This window comes from Pan troglodytes, chromosome 8, assembly GCF_028858775.2.
Source record: "Pan troglodytes isolate AG18354 chromosome 8, NHGRI_mPanTro3-v2.0_pri, whole genome shotgun sequence".
NCBI classification, from domain to species: Eukaryota; Metazoa; Chordata; class Mammalia; order Primates; family Hominidae; genus Pan; species Pan troglodytes.
This window is the reverse complement of record NC_072406.2, coordinates 48,465,570-48,483,323: the sequence shown is the minus strand read 5'-3', so window position 1 is coordinate 48,483,323 and position 17,754 is coordinate 48,465,570. Positions and strand designations below refer to the sequence as shown.

Here is a 17,754-nt window from a genome sequence, read left to right as displayed (position 1 = left end):
TCCAGGGAAGGATTCTGATGGCACTACTTCAGCTGGTCCCACCCTGCCCAGCTCCCAGTGTGCATTTTAAAAAGAGGATACTTTTGGCTGGGCACTGTGGCTGATGCCTATAATCTCAGCACTTTGGGAGGCCAAGGTGGGTAGATTGCTTGAGCCCAGCCTAGGCAACAAGGTGAAACAAATGTCTCTACAAAAAATACAAAAATTAGCTGGGCATGGTAGTGTGTACCTGTAATCCCAGCTACTCGGGAGGCTAAGGCAGGAGGATCTCTTGAGCCTGGGAGGCGGAGTTACAGTGAGCTGAGATCATGCCACTGCACTCCAGCCTGGGGACAGAGATCCTGTCTCAAAAAAAAAAAAAAAAGAAAAGAAAAGAAAAAGAAGATACTTTTTAAAGCAACTGAATTACAGACTGAAGAAGTTTCAGATGTGTGCAGTGCAGAGACCATGTCTTCGGGTCAGGGAAGCCCAGTATCTACACTGAAGTCTCATAGCCTGTTCCTACTCTTCAGCTTCTCTGTTCTCTACATTCTAACCCGCAGTTCATTTAAAAGTGGCAGGGGGACATTGGTGGGGGAGGGGAGGGTAGCTGTCCACTTCCATCTGGGGTCTTCAACTTTGGCTGCCTGTGAGACTCTCCTGGGGAGGTTTAAAAATCCAGATACTCACAGTATGCCTCAGCCAGATTCAATCAAGATCTGTTAAAAATCCAGACACCCAGAGAATGCCTCAGCCAGATTCAATCAAGATCTGCTAAAAATCCAGATACCCACAGTATACCTCAGCCAGATTCAATCAAGATCTGTTAAAAATCCAGACACCCAGAGAATACCTCAGCCAGATTCAATCAAGATCTGTTAAAAATCCAGATACTCACAGTATACCTCAGCCAGATTCAATCAAGATCTGTTAAAAATCCAGATATTCACAGTATACCTCAGCCAGATTCAAACAAGAGCTGTTACAAATCCAAATACCCACAGTATGCCTCAGCCAGATTCAATCAAGATCTGTTAAAAATCCAGATACTCACAGTATACCTCAGCCAGATTCAATCAAGATCTGTTAAAAATCCAGATATTCACAGTATACCTCAGCCAGATTCAAACAAGAGCTGTTACAAATCCAAATACCCACAGTATGCCTCAGCCAGATTCAATCAAGATCTGTTAAAAATCCAGATACTCACAGTATACCTCAGCCAGATTCAATCAAGATCTGTTAAAAATCCAGATATTCACAGTATACCTCAGCCAGATTCAATCAAGAGCTGTTACAAATCCAAATACCCACAGTATGCCTCAGCCAGATTCAATCAAGATCTGTTAAAAATCCAGATACCCACAGTATACCTCAGCCAGATTCAATCAAGATCTGTTAAAAATCCAGATACCCAGAGAATGCCTCAGCCAGATTCAATCAAGATCTGTTAAAAATCCAGATACTCACAGTATACCTCAGCCAGATTCAATCAAGAGCTGTTACAAATCCAAATACCCACAGTATGCCTCAGCCAGATTCAATTAAGAGCTGTTAAAAATCCAGATACCCACAGTATACCTCAGCCAGATTCAATCAAGATCTGTTAAAAGTCCAGATACCCACAGTATACCTCAGCCAGATTCAATCAATATCTGTAAGGAGACCTCAATCATCAGTGTGTTTTTAAGCTCCCAGGTGACTCCTAGGTGCAGCCAGGGCCAGAAACAGTGATTTACACAGACAACATATTTCTAACTTAGGTGCTTGTGCCTCCTAGAGTTGACCAACAAACTATCAAATTGTCACATAGTTCTCTCACTAGGCTCCTAAGTGTCTGTGTCACAGCCAGTGGCAATTTTAAGTGGTCCAAGGATGAAAGTGTTGAGCAACTAAGACAGAGCCACCTGTGAATCCCAAGAGCCCCCAGCGCCCCAGGATGGGAAACTGTGCTAATCTGCCCTGGCTTCCAATGAGAGGAGTCCAGGATTAAAGGGAAGTTAGCAGCTTCTGTTCTGGGCTCCTCAGAGATTGAGCAGAAGCCAACAGTCATGTGGTACACAGATCTTCAGGGCTTTCCACTTCTCTCCGCGAGTCCTAATAACCTAATCTGGAAAATACTTCCAAAGGTACTGCACATCCCATTTCCCCTCAGTAAACCACAGCCCAAGGGTAAACGTGGCTCAGGCAAGGGCATGAGTGGTGGAGCTAAGACAAAGCTCTGTGACTGCTGCCAGTGTGAGTTTATGCCCACTAGTCACTTCCCGTGCACTCCGGTGCTGAGGAAGTAAGGAAGAGGCTGCATTGCCACTTAGATCCTGGAAGCACGGAACCTGACAAGCGCAGTACCAACAGGCAGCCTCTACCCAAGCGGCCTTGTCCTCCACCTTCTGCCTAGAGCAGACACTGACTACAGATGGCTATAGTCCTCACTGCCTGACTCATCATCACATGTGGTCATACTCAGAACAGGGCTTCTAGGCCTGAAAACCTGGCCCACTGAAATGGACGAATACTCCTTATTTAAAATTTAAACACTTATTTCATATGCTGACATGTATTGTGAAATGTGTGCTTTCTTAAACAAGTATAGAGATAAAATTCAGATTTTTTTAAACTGAGCTGCTGACCACAGGCCCAAGCACATCAGGTTCTCTATAGTACTTGCCAAGGGTCATTATTACCATAATGCTAGTGGTACAATAAAGGAAAAACCAGTGTTCCCTCCCTCTTTAAAGTACGGAAACTGAAGCACCGTAAGGGAAAGAAGTTTATCCCAAGACTCCCCCTTCCTTCCTCCCTTATAAACTCCATTTAAAAATATGGAATTAAAGGCCCCACAGAAAGGATCCCACCCATGTTCTCTTTGTTGGTGAGAGAGCCATGGTCAGAACTCAGATCTCCAGACCCCAGGCAAGTGTACCTTCACTAGGCCAGGCAGGCTTTCTACTGGAGCCCCGGGTCTTCAACTGGGAACATAGGAGTCTCATTTTATTTAGAAGGTAAAAAGTTAGTGGAGTTATGCCAGGATGGCTTCAATAAAAAGTGCAAGGGTAGAAAGTATGAACAAAAATAAAAAATACATTTTAAGTAATCTACATTTAAAATACTTTAAGATTCTGGTCTTTTAATGTAAATAGTACTATGTAAAAATATTTCAAATACCCCACATTTAACTACCAAAATCATTTTTTAAAAAGATTTCCTGAATTATCAGTGCTACCCCTACTCCCACCCATCCAATCTTATCACTCCCAGACCCCACAACCAACCAGCTTAGCTGTCAGGTTAAGGAACAGAAAAAGCATTCAGTTAAGTAAAAAAAAAAAAAAAAAAGAAAGGAAGGAAGGAAGGAAGGAAGGAAGGAAGGAAGGAAATAAATCCATATACCCACCATTTAATTGTATACTTGAGGTTTGGTTGACTGACTGTGCTATCATCTAGGAAAATGGTGGAGCAGGAACTGTATTTCCTTGCTATTTGTCCTGGAGGATGCTAGAAAACAACAGCAAGAAGATTAAGGCAATTACACAGGGCTCAGAATTCTTCCAAGAAACATCACCCCCCCTTAACTTGAGATAAGACCACAGAGGAAAAATGTCTTAGCAAGAAATGTCAACATTACCACCAAGAACAGTACAAAAACACTTTATTCATAAAATGAACTTCCTTGCTCTTCCATATATAAAAGTCACCAGGACCACGCCTAGTCCCTAACTTCTTGCATCAGGAGAACAGTAAACTCTTGCAATCAAGCATCAAAAAGCATGTTTCAGAGTCCACAAAAATCACCTGCCCCATGGCTTGTATGAAACATGGGATCTACTAACCTAACAAAAGCCTGCAATTTAGATGGTGGCCTGGTTTTACGCACTAAGATCAAGACAAGTGTCCACTGTACCCACTTTCCTTACTCTTGAAATACAGTTGATTTAGGGGCCATGGAAAATGCAGCCAATGTTAATTTAGAATCTCCTGGTTAATCTGCTTGAATTTCAGCAGGTAAAGTTATAATGAAAAAATATTGCTTTGTTAAGGACAAAGTAAGTTTTAAAGGGGAAGATTATCTGATACTTTTGAAAATACAACCAATGAATGACCTTTAGGTAGTTCTTTGTGTGGTCTTATGACAGGTTCTTTCATAACTGTACAAGTTTTGGGCTCTTTGGAGAACTTTAAAACAGAATTCCTTCTAGAAGGTACTGGTGAAGTAAACAGAATTTATAGCACACACTGATGACACCTAGTTGACCACTAAATAGATTTCTGGCAACAATCGGGCAATATGATTAGTACACATCAATCTGGATAGTTTCTGATCAAAAGAAAACTAGAAAAAAAATTAAATTATGCAAACAAGTTTCCACGTGCCTGATGCTATGTTGAATGTCTAAGTGTCATTTTCAGCAACAAAAAAACTTAATAATCCCTTGCAGATCACAATGTCTTCTGCCTGACCTGCCCGCCTGCAACACACCCTGGGTATACACAGTTCACAAATTTAGTAAAGGAAGCCTCAACGTTAGAGACCAAATGCCCTGTTCAATATCTTAAAATTTATTTCTCATTTAATAAGGTTTCCTCAGTAATAAAGTAAGGAAAATGTGAGGCAGTCTGAGAAATACATAAACAATGTTATAAACAGAATCTCTTCTCAAAACTAGATAACAAATGATACTAGTTACTTCTTTGGGGTTCCAATTTCTGAAATCACAGTTAGCACTGCGCTGCTGAAGCATCCTGACCCTCGGAGCCCTAGTCTCACATCAACAGCAAACAGGTCAGAAGGAAAGAACCACAACCAGGAAAATTCAGAAGCTGAGGCATCTTCCCCAGGGTTCTTTCCTTAGGCTTACACTCTCAAGTGCCTGTGTGGGGACAGGGCATAGAGAACGCTTGTGAAATTCAAGTCTGAAGTCAAATGTCAGTTTTCATATGGCATTTAACATGTATCAAATGAATCACATTTCATTAAGAAAATCCAGACATTTAAACCAATTCTCTTCCTCTTTTTAAACTCTTGTAGAATCACATGTAAGTCATAGAAGACACACTAAAGCCTCAGACTCTAATAACAGCTATTACCATAGGTGATAAACTAAAAATGCTTAAGGAATTTTTCCTACAGATGTAAAATCTACTACAAACAAAAATCTATGTTTAACACAGATACCATATTTAACATTAAAAGTCAGTAATTAAATTTTTTCTGGTGTTAATAAACTTTTAGAGATATGGGATAACTTTAGAAATCCCAACAATGAAGGAAAAAGACAATAATATTTCATTTGTGTTTCTTGTGGGTTTCAATTGTTTCCTCTGATGCAAACTCCTTCCAGATTAAAATGTAACAGGGCTTGCAAAGAATAAATGGTTTCCCTAAGAAAATATAAGCCACAAAGTCAGGGCAAGAAGAGTGATGCACGGGGTCATGGGAACCCTCGGAATACAGAGAATGTCCCATCATAATCTAGGAAGTAACCTTTGTGAGTTGACAGGGAGGGCACCCCTCTGTGTGCACCATCCCTAAGGTTCAGAGGGTTAACTCAAAGCCAGCCACACAAAGGGACCCTGCCCTGGCCTGAGGACTGCCCCAGCTGCGGGTCTGAGCACCCCAGAACTAAGGGCTTATCTGCCAAAGCCCTCAATCCCAGGCGGATGCCAACCCAGCTTTTAAACTATTTAATAACTTCGAAACTGAATAAAGATCCCAAGTATTGAGTTATAAGCTGAAATAGCTGTAATCCTTCTACTAGAAATGCTCTTGACCCCAGGGATGTCTCTGTTTTTTTTTTTTTTTTTTTTTTTTTGAACTGGTCCTCTCAGGGTGTGGTGGAGGAAAGTACAACACCTCCTGCTTTGTGGTACCATCCAACAACTGACCGATGCTCGGCCTCTGGAAGTGGCAGAGGTGTATCACTCACAGAACAGAGCATTCTAATTCGATAGTTTTCATAAGCACACGTGTGTCAGGTAGTTCTCGGTGTTACTCAAAATGTTTTTGTTAATGTATTGCTCCATGATTCTGAAACACTGGTATGCTTGTACATGTGCGTGCACATGCACACACAGACCCTCCCACTTAGGTTCCCATCTTTGCTAGTAAATGACACAGCAAAGTGATGTGCTGGAGAAACAGCAGGGCATGACTCTTGGTAGTTAATCTGACTTGGACATAACTAGCTGCGTGGCCTGGGCAAGTTACCTGGCCTCCCTCTCTGCCCCTCAGTTTCCTCAGCTGTAAAACAGAGATGAAAATGACAGACCCTACCTCATGGGTCTATCAGAAGGAGTGCATGAATTAGTATTTGTAAAGCACCTTGAGCAGGGCGAGTGTGTGGGAAGCACCTGCCGGTAATCGTTAAGTAGAAACTGCGTTAAACAGGTCAAAAAAGCGACAGGGATGTTCTTTATGCCTAATGCCTGCAACATTTTGGAAAATCATAAAAGGAAATGTCTAAGGCAATGTTTTACTTGCAAAAGATGGGCATCACCCTATAAACAATTTAGAAAGATTGTCCCAAATATAGTAAGTGTCTTGGTGAGAGCGCAGATACTACAGAGTCAACCACGAACTGCTTAGAAGGGGAGCCTGATGAGTGAGAAGCCCAATTATGAATTATTCTAAAGAAATAAAATTTATATCTTTGAAATAATGTGAACCTTACAGATTAAGTTATGAATATGCAGAATAATCGAATTTTAGAGCTAGACTGAAGCAAGGTCATTTAGTCCATGTATTCACACAATGTCTATAGTACAAAATATGATTTACATCAAGGTCCACTAATATACAAAAATTGTTGAATGATATATTTAAGAAGATTTTATTGAAGAGTTATCCTGTGTCCCAAATAATGAGATTATCCCCTTAGATAATTCCAATACTGATGTCTGTCAGATACAAAGATACATGGATACACACATGTACATGCACACACAAACATACGATCAAAGCACAGGATGAAGAGGAGGAGAAAGCAGGGATAAGACTTCCACTGGACCTTCCACAATGACCCCAAATCTTCCTCCCAACTATTTCAACTGCTCCCACCTGCGACACCTCCTCAAATCCTCCACCCATCACCATGCTGAGCTCCCCACAGGGAGTTTGAGTCACAGAACCCAGAGGCCACCAGACAGCGTCCCCTCACCTTCTTGCCTCTTTCTTGGCAAATCGGTCATCCCTCCCCCTACCTGGAGTAGAAGCTCTAACTCTCTTCAGGCCAGAACTAATTAGTCCCTCAGCTTCTTCAAAATGTCTTTCTGAATTGGCTCAACCTCCACACTCCCTCCCCATTCACAAAAAACTCTAAGTCCGCTATGCAGATGGGTCCTCTGCAGTCCTCCTACCAATTTGATATTTGAACTGAAGCTTTTTCTTTCTGGGATTTCCTCCTTGCTTTCCCCCATCTTTCTGGCTACTCAGTCGCAGTCCTTTTGTGGACTCTGCTTCTCTGAATTTCCTCAAATGTAATGGTCTTTTCTTCTTCCTCTAAACACCTTCCCAGGGGACTCTCAGCCACTCTCATTAATTCAACTACCTTCTCCCCTCTGTTGGGTCCCAAATCTCTCCTTTCTGGCCCCAACTTCTCTTCTGAGCTCACTACTTGCCTGGTTGACCCCTCCATCTCAATGTTCCTCATGGGTACCTCAAATGCCAAACTAATTTGTTCCTCTAATCAACTGTAATGGCTTAAAACCAGAAATCCACAAAATATTCTTGAATTTTGTTTTCCTTTCTGTTGGTTTCCTTGTATCAAGTGCTATCGATTCTATTCCAGGTACACTTCCACATCATCCTTTCCCCTGCACCCCTCTAGCCACTATCTGGTATATGAAAGCCACGTGGACTCTCACCTGTATCACTACAGTAACCACCTTGCCTCGAGGCTCACTCCTCTCTAAACCATTCTTCTTCAAGTGCTACTGTCACCTTAATACAAAGCAAATCGGATTGTGTTGCCTCCCTGCCTAGATGGTTCTGACGTTCTCCACTGGGGAGAGACACACGAGTCAACTCTCCATCTCTCCAGGTTCACGGTTCACTTCCTCTTTCCCTGCACACCACACTTGGACATAATTCAAAGATGAAAGGAACAACGGCCACTTTTATTTAATGGCCATCAAAGATGAACCCACAGTGTTCTGGGTTACTTTACGTGTATTCACTTAGAGCTCACAAACATTCAGAGCCCTGCACTGCAGGGTAGAATTCCCATTTTACAGATAAGGAGATCAGAGAAATGAAGTAGCATTTCCAACACCAAATCTAAGACACCAGAGCTTAAAGCCATGTTTGTCTGACTCCCAAGTCCGTGCCTCCCTCCCTGGGGTTCTGCAGCCCTTCCCTTGAGCTGTTCTCTCCTAAACCTTCTTGTACAATACCCTAAAGACCTTTTCCCCTCCCTGACTCCACTCATCCTTCAGCACTCTGCTGACAGTGCTTCCTCTAGATGCCTTCCTACCACCAGACCACCTGGGCTGGGTACCCTTCTGTGTGTTCTATGCCCGTGTTCACCCTCCACAGCACCAGTCACTCTCCATTGTCATTTCTGGCTCACTTTTCTATATGTCTCCAGGGTCTAGACTGCAGGTGTCTTGGAGGTACAGACTGGTATTTTCTTGAATCAGCAAATGAAGAACAGCTCCATCCCGGGACTAGAGTGCTCACTGCCCCCAACTGTGGGAAGTCATCTGCCTCCATTATGGCACAGGATCCTCTGTGAGGGAGACCACAGTGTGGCCACAGCAGCTGTGTTACGGCAGAAAGGGGCATGCTGTGTGGCAATGAGCTGGCCGCAGGGGCCTGCACCATTGGGCAATGAAATGCTGACACGTGCAGAACACATGAAGTGAGGCATGGCAGGCAGATCAAGGAGCCAAGTTCATGTGGACTAGACACTCCAGACAGGCAGGGCAGGAGCACAGTGGAGTCAGAAAGCCCAGTGCTTGGCTGCAGCTCTGCCACTGATGAGTTGTGTAAATGTGGGCAAGTTACTTACAGAGGACAATCACACATCCTGGCTTGATCAGGACAGCCGTAGTTTGTCCCTGTTGTCCTAGAATAACCAATAATAGTAACCCCTTTCATAATTAATTAAAATGTATAAGCCTATCACCTTAGGCTTAGCCTCCCCAAGCTTCAGTGTCTTCATCAATAAAATTCAGATACAGAACCTGTCCTTCATTGTGGTGCTGTGAAGAATAACACCTGTAAAGTGCTTAGCACGTACATGAACTGAATAAATATTAAGTCATTTAACACTTAAGAGTCTCTAGGCTTTAACTTCCCATTTTCAATGACTGTCTTACTACTTCTTAGAAAGGTTTGTTAGGATCAAAAAAAAGCATTAAATAATGTAAGGCCCAGGCATGGTAGCTCATGCCTATAATTCCAGCACTTTGGGAAGCCCAAGTGGGAGAATCAATTGAGCCCAGGAGTTCGAGACCAACCTGAGCCATACAGCAAGACCTCATCTCTACAAAAAATAGAAATAAATTAGCCAGGTGTGGTGATGCATGCCTGTGGTGCCAGCTACCCAGGAGGCTGAGGCGGGAAGATCGGTTGGGCCCAGGAAGTCAAGACTGCCGTGAGCCATGATTGTGCCACTACACTCTACCCTGAGTGACAGAGTGAAACCTTGTCTCACAAATAAATAAATAAATAAATAAAATGAAGTATTATTATTAGCAGAAAAGAAGGAGTAAAAGTTTGTGAAAAGAAGTGAAATAAATGAAATCTCTAAATATGAAAGCTCCACAATTTTTTTTAATCTTAAGGAGGGCAAACTATGACCTTGATAGAGGAGGCAGGTTATGACCTTGATAGAGGAGGCAGGTTTCGGTCTGCAGCCTCCTCGGGCCACAGAGAACTGGCCACTTGTACTGGCATTCCTTGACTAGGAATGAACGAAAGGCCTGCTGGAGTGCAGAAGTGGAGGGGAGGCTGGGTTGCAGGATCACACCTGCCACCTGCTGAACTCCCAGCTCACAGACAGTCTCCACGAAACCATAAAGGCCACTCATTTTGCAGAACTGTCTTTGCCTTATTCACACAGCTAATACAGGGTGGAGTGGAATTCAAGAACTTTGTGTGGGATTCTGAAGCCTGTGAAACCCAGAGCACTGATCAGCAAGAGCAGGTGTGCTCACAGGGGGATGCCCATGCGTGGAAGGCACCCAGCTGGGAGAGAGGAAAGCACCATCATCACTTTTCCAGGACCACCAGGGGTCACAGAGACACAAAGACAAAAAGCAAAATAAGAAAAAAATCTTCCTCTCTGACCTCAAAGTGTTCACAAACTAATGTTCCATAGAAAGAAAAAGAAGGTACAGGTTAGGCACAGTGGCTCATGGCTGTAATCCCAGCACTTTCGGAGGCCGAGGCAGCTGGATCACTTGAGGTCAGGAGTTTGAGACCAGCCTGGCCAACATGGTGAAACCCTGTCTCTATTAAAAATACAAAAATTAGCTGGGCGTGGTGGCAGGTGCCTGTAATCCCAGCTACTCAGGAGGCTGAGGCAGGAGAATCACTTGAACCCGGAAGGCAGAGGTTGCAGTGAGCCAAGATCACACCACTGTACTCCAGCCTGGGTGAAAGAGCAAGACTCTGACCCCCTACCCCCAGCCCCCCAAAAAGGGTACAGCTTTTAGCAGGATCAATTATTTACAGCAAGACTAAAGTAGAAAGCAAATACCCATGGAGTTAAGAACCCAGGTGAACCAAATCATTCTCTATGAAAGCGAGAAAATAAGCCAACTTTGGATCTCAGAACAAAAATTGGGAAAATGCCAACTTTATGGTAGAATTCTGCTCTGTAGAAATGTCTTTGGCCATAAAAAGGAATGAAGTTCTGAGATACACGGATGAACCTTGAGAACATTATGCTAAGTGAAAGAAGCCACTCACAAAAGGCCATGTATTATATGATTACATTTATATAAAATATCCAAAATAGACAAATCTACAAACAGTAGACTAGTGGGGGAGGGGAAGGAGTAGGAATGACTGCTAATGGGTACAGGCTTTCTTTTGGGGGTGATGAATATGTTCTAAAATTAACTGTGATGACAGTTGCACACCTCTGTGGTTACACTAAAAACCACTGAACTGTATATTTTTGAAAGGTGAATTTTCCATGTTAATTATGTATCAATAAAACTTAATTGAAAAATAAGTTTTTCAGTAGAAATTAAAAAGTCAAAGGCCAAGGTCAAGAAAAAACCCTGAGCCAAGATGGCCGAATAGGAACAGCTCCGGTCTACAGCTCCCAGCGTGAGCAACGCAGAAGACGGGTGATTTCTGCATTTCCATCTGAGGTACCGGGTTCATCTCACTAGGGAGTGCCAGACAGTGGGCGCAGGCCAGTGGGTGCGCACACCGTGCGTGAGCCGAAGCAGGGCGAGGCATTGCCTCACCTGGGAAGCACAAGGGGTCAGGGAGTTCCCTTTCCGAGTCAAAGGGGTGACGGACGCACCTGGAAAATCGGGTCACTCCCACTCGAATATTGTGCTTTTCAGACCGGCTTAAAAAACGGCGCACCACGAGACTATATCCCACACCTGGCTCGGAGGGTCCTACGCCCACGGAATCTCGCTGATTGCTAGCACAGCAGTCTGAGATCAAACTGCAAGGCCGCAGCGAGGCTGGGGAAGGGGCGCCCGCCATTGCCCAGGCTTGCTTAGGTAAACAAAGCAGCCCGGAAGCTCGAACTGGGTGGAGCCCACCACAGCTCAAGGAGGCCTGCCTGCCTCTGTAGGCTCCACCTCTGGGGGCAGGGCACAGACAAACAAAAAGACAGCAGTAACCTCTGCAGACTTAAATGTCCCTGTCTGACAGCTTTGAAGACAGCAGTGGTTCTCCCAGCACGCAGCTGGAGATCTGAGAACGGGCAGACTGCCTCCTCAAGTGGGTCCCTGACCCCCGAGCAGCCTAACTGGGAGGCACCCCCCAGCAGGGGCACACTGACACCTCACACGGCAGGGTATTCCAACAGACCTGCAGCTGAGGGTCCTGTCTGTTAGAAGGAAAACTAACAAACAGAAAGGACATCCACACCGAAAACCCATCTGTACATCACCATCATCAAAGACCAAAAGCAGATAAAACCACAAAGATGGGGAAAAAACAGAACAGAAAAACTGGAAACTCTAAAACGCAGAGCGCCTCTCCTCCTCCAAAGGAACGCAGTTCCTCACCAGCAACAGAACAAAGCTGGATGGAGAATGATTTTGACGAGCTGAGAGAGGAAGGCTTCAGACGATCAAATTACTCTGAGCTATGGGAGGACATTCAAACCAAAGGCAAAGAAGTTGAAAACTTTGAAAAAAATTTAGAAGAATGTATAACTAGAATAACCAATACAGAGAAGTGCTTAAAGGAGCTGATGGAACTGAAAACCAAGGCTCGAGAACTACGTGAAGAATGCAGAAGCCTCAGGAGCTGATGCGATCAACTGGAAGAAAGGGTATCAGCGATGGAAGATGAAACGAATGAAATGAAGCGAGAAGGGAAGTTTAGAGAAAAAAGAATAAAAAGAAATGAGCAAAGCCTCCAAGAAATATGGGACTATGTGAAAAGACCAAATCTACGTCTGATTGGTGTACCTGAAAGTGATGGGGAGAATGGAACCAAGTTGGAAAACACTCTGCAGGATATTATCCAGGAGAACTTCCCCAATCTAGCAAGGCAGGCCAACGTTCAGATTCAGGAAATACAGAGAACGCCACAAAGATACTCCTCGAGAAGAGCAACTCCAAGACACATAATTGTCAGATTCACCAAAGTTGAAATGAAGGAAAAAATGTTAAGGGCAGCCAGAGAGAAAGGTCGGGTTACCCACAAAGGGAAGCCCATCAGACTAACAGCGGATCTCTCGGCAGAAACCCTACAAGCCAGAAGAGAGTGCGGGCCAATATTCAACATTCTTAAAGAAAAGAATTTTCAACCCAGAATTTCATATCCAGCCAAACTAAGCTTCATAAGTGAAGGAGAAATAAAATACTTTACAGACAAGCAAATGCTGACCGATTTTGTCACCACCAGGCCTGCCCTAAAAGAGCTCCTGAAGGAAGCGCTAAACATGGAAAGGAACAACCGGTACCAGCCGCTGCAAAATCATGCCAAAATGTAAAGACCATCGAGACTAGGAAGAAACTGCATCAACTAACGAGCAAAATCACCACCTAACATCATAATGACAGGATCAAATTCACACATAACAATATTAACTTTAAATGTAAATGGACTAAATTCTCCAATTAAAAGACACAGACTGGCAAGTTGGATAAAGAGTCAAGACCCATCAGTGTGCTGTATTCAGGAAACCCATCTCACGTGCAGAGACACACATAGGCTCAAAATAAAAGGATGGAGGAAGATCTACCAAGCAAATGGAAAACAAAAAAAGGCAGGGGTTGCAATCCTAGTCTCTGATAAAACAGACTTTAAACCAACAAAGATCAAAAGAGACAATGAAGGCCATTACATAATGGTAAAGGGATCAATTCAACAAGAGGAGCTAACTATCCTAAATATATATGCACCCAATACAGGAGCACCAAGATTCATAAAGCAAGTCCTGAGTGACCTACAAAGAGACTTAGACTCCCACACATTAATAATGGGAGACTTTAACACCCCACTGTCAACATTAGACAGATCAACGAGACAGAAAGTCAACAAGGATACCCAGGAATTGAACTCAGCTCTGCACCAAGCGGACCTAATAGACATCTACAGAACTCTCCACCCCAAATCAACAGAATATACATTTTTTTCAGCACCACACCACACCTATTCCAAAATTGACCACATACTTGGAAGTAAAGCTCTCCTCAGCAAATGTAAAAGAACAGAAATTATAACAAACTATCTCTCAGACCACAGTGCAATCAAACTACAACTCAGGATTAAGAATCTCACTCAAAGCCGCTCAACTACATGGAAACTGAACAACCTGCTCCTGAACTACTGGGTACATAACGAAATGAAGGCAGAAATAAAGATGTTCTTTGAAACCAACGAGAACAAAGACACAACATACCAGAATCTCTGGGATGCATTCAAAGCAGTGTGTAGAGGGAAATTTATAGCACTAAATGCCCACAAGAGAAAGCAGGAAAGATCCAAAATTGACACCCTAACATCACAATTAAAAGAACTAGAAAAGCAAGAGCAAACACATTCAAAAGCTAGCAGAAGGCAAGAAATAACTAAAATCAGAGCAGAACTGAAGGAAATAGAGACACAAAAAACCCTTCAAAAAATCAATGAATCCAGGAGCTGGTTTTTTGAAAGGATCAACAAAATTGATAGACTGCTAGCAAGACTAATAAAGAAAAAAAGAGAGAAGAATCAAATAGACACAATAAAAAATGATAAAGGGGGTATCACCACCCCCACAGAAATACAAACTACCATCAGAGAATACTACAAACACCTCTACGCAAATAAACTAGAAAATCTAGAAGAAATGGATACATTCCTCGACACATACACTCTCCCAAGACTAAACCAGGAAGAAGTTGAATCTCTGAATAGACCAATAACAGGAGCTGAAATTGTGGCAATAATCAATAGTTTACCAACCAAAAAGAGTCCAGGACCAGATGGATTCACAGCCGAATTCTACCAGAGGTACAAGGAGGAACTGGTACCATTCCTTCTGAAACTATTCCAATCAATAGAAAAAGAGGGAATCCTCCCTAACTCATTTTATGAGGCCAGCATCATTCTGATACCAAAGCTGGGCAGAGACACAACCAAAAAAGAGAATTTTAGACCAATATCCTTGATGAACATTGATGCAAAAATCCTCAATAAAATACTGGCAAACCGAATCCAGCAGCACATCAAAAAGCTTATCCACCATGATCAAGTGGGCTTCATCCCTGGGATGCAAGGCTGGTTCAATATACGCAAATCAATAAATGTAATCCAGCATATAAACAGAACCAAAGACAAAAACCACATGATTATCTCAATAGATGCAGAAAAAGCCTTTGACAAAATTCAACAACCCTTCATGCTAAAAACTTTCAATAAATTAGGTATTGATGGGACGTATTTCAAAATAATAAGAGCTATCTATGACAAACCCACAGCCAATATCATACTGAATGGGCAAAAACTGGAAGCATTCCCTTTGAAAACTGGCACAAGACAGGGATGCCCTCTCTCACCACTCCTATTCAACATAGTGTTGGAAGTTCTGGCCAGGGCAATCAGGCAGGAGAAGGAAATAAAGGGTATTCAATTAGGAAAAGAGGAAGTCAAATTGTCCCTGTTTGCAGACGACATGATTGTTTATCTAGAAAACCCCATCATCTCAGCCCAAAATCTCCTTAAGCTGATAAGCAACTTCAGCAAAGTCTCAGGATACAAAATCAATGTGCAAAAATCACAAGCATTCCTATACACCAACAACAGACAAACAGAAAGCCAAATCATGAGTGAACTCCCATTCACAATTGCTTCAAAGAGAATAAAATACCTAGGAATCCAACTTACAAGGGATGTGAAGGACCTCTTCAAGGAGAACTACAAACCACTGCTCAAGGAAATAAAAGAGGATACAAACAAATGGAAGAACATTCCATGCTCATGGGTAGGAAGAATCAATATCGTGAAAATGGCCATACTGCCCAAGGTAATTTACAGATTCAATGCCATCCCCATCAAGCTACCAATGACTTTCTTCACAGAATTGGAAAAAACTACTTTAAAGTTCATATGGAACCAAAAAAGAGCCCGCATCGCCAAGTCAATCCTAAGCCAAAAGAACAAAGCTGGAGGCATCACACTACCTGACTTCAAACTATACTACAAGGCTACAGTAACCAAAACAGCATGGTACTGGTACCAAAACAGAGATATAGATCAATGGAACAGAACAGGGCCCTCAGAAATAATGCCACATACCTACAACTATCTGATCTTTGACAAACCTGAGAAAAACAAGCAATGGGGAAAGGATTCCCTATTTAATAAATGGTGCTGGGAAAACTGGCTAGCCATATGTAGAAAGCTGAAACTGGATCCCTTCCTTACACCTTATACAAAAATCAATTCAAGATGGATTAAAGATTTAAACGTTAGACCTAAAACCATAAAAACCCTAGAAGAAAACCTAGGCATTACCATTCAGGACATAGGTGTGGGCAAGGACTTCATGTCCAAAACACCAAAAGCAATGGCAACCAAAGCCAAAATTGACAAATGGGACCTAATTAAACTAAAGAGCTTCTGCACAGCAAAAGAAACTACCATCAGAGTGAACAGGCAACCTACAACATGGGAGAAAATTTTCGCAACCTACTCATCTGACAAAGGGCTAATATCCAGAATCTACAATGAACTCAAACAAATTTACAAGAAAAAAACAAACAACCCCATCAAAAAGTGGGCGAGGGAGTTGAACAGACACTTCTCAAAAGAAGACATTTATGCAGCCAAAAAACACATGAAAAAATGCTCATCATCACTGGCCATCAGAGAAATGCAAATCAAAACCACTATGAGATATCATCTCACACCAGTCAGAATGGCAATCATTAAAAAGTCAGGAAACAACAGGTGCTGGAGAGGATGTGGAGAAATAGGAACACTTTTACACTGTTGGTGGGACTGTAAACTAGTTCAACCATTGTGGAAGTCAGTGTGGCGATTCCTCAGGGATCTAGAACTAGAAATACCATTTGACCCAGCCATCCCATTACTGGGTATATACCCAAATGACTATAAATCATGCTGCTATAAAGACACATGCACACGTATGTTTATTGCGGCATTATTCACAATAGCAAAGACTTGGAACCAACCCAAATGTCCAACAATGATAGACTGGATTAAGAAAATGTGGCACATATACACCATGGAATACTATGCAGCCATAAAAAATGATGAGTTCATGTCCTTTGTAGGGACATGGATGAAATTGGAAACCATCATTCTCAGTAAACTATTACAAGAACAAAAAACCAAACACCGCATATTCTCACTCATAGGTGGGAATTGAACAATGAGATCACATGGACACAGGAAGGGGAATATCACACTATGGGGACTGTGGTGGGGAGGGGGGAGTGGGGAGGGATAGCATTGGGAGATATACCTAATGCTAGATGACGAGTTAGTGGGTGCAGCACACCAGCATGGCACATGTATACATATGTAACTAACCTGCACAATGTGCACATGTACCCTAAAACTTAAAGTATAATAAAAAAATAAAATAAAATAAAATAAAATAAATAAAAGAAAAGAAAAAAAAAAAAAAGAAAAAACCCTATGGGATAGACTGGAATGGGAAATTTAAAGTAACAGTATGAATTCATGATTTCTGAAATGTCAGTTTCCTAGCTACACCTGCTAAATGGGCCTAGAAGCAATAGCACCCCAGCAGCAATGAGCTCACATGGTGTCCAGACCTTGGTTCTAGCACTGTTTGCCACTAAAAGGAATCAGGACTCCCTGGAGAAATGGCTATCCAGGGTTGAGGCAGAGGTACAAGATGAGCCTGAAATATCTTATTGTGCCAGAAAGCAAAGGAGTTCGCAAAACAAAACGAAAGGATGGAGCATGTCACAAGAACACAAAACCAGTATCAAAAGACTGCCACTACCCAAATCTAGGACATCGAAATATTTAAGCACAAGCATGAACTAGGTATCATTAGAAAAGCAGAAATCCAGGAATCTGTACTGAAAATGGCTGGATGGACAGACAGATGGACAGATGGGAAGAGAAGGCTCTCTCTTAAGCAGAACACC

At 42.6% G+C, this 17,754-nt stretch overlaps 1 protein-coding gene across 17 annotated transcripts in view; it reads right to left on the bottom strand.

The window, feature by feature from the left end:
* The window catches only part of CCNY (cyclin Y), a 326,218-nt gene that overhangs the window by 49,127 nt on the left and 259,337 nt on the right, over positions 1-17,754 (bottom strand). For all 17 annotated transcript variants that reach the window (XM_063781644.1, XM_016963029.3, XM_063781645.1 and 14 more), the window contains one exon: positions 3,374-3,474. In XM_063781644.1, coding sequence (XP_063637714.1) covers positions 3,374-3,474 — 101 coding nt within the window. The remainder of the gene's footprint in view (positions 1-3,373; positions 3,475-17,754) is intronic.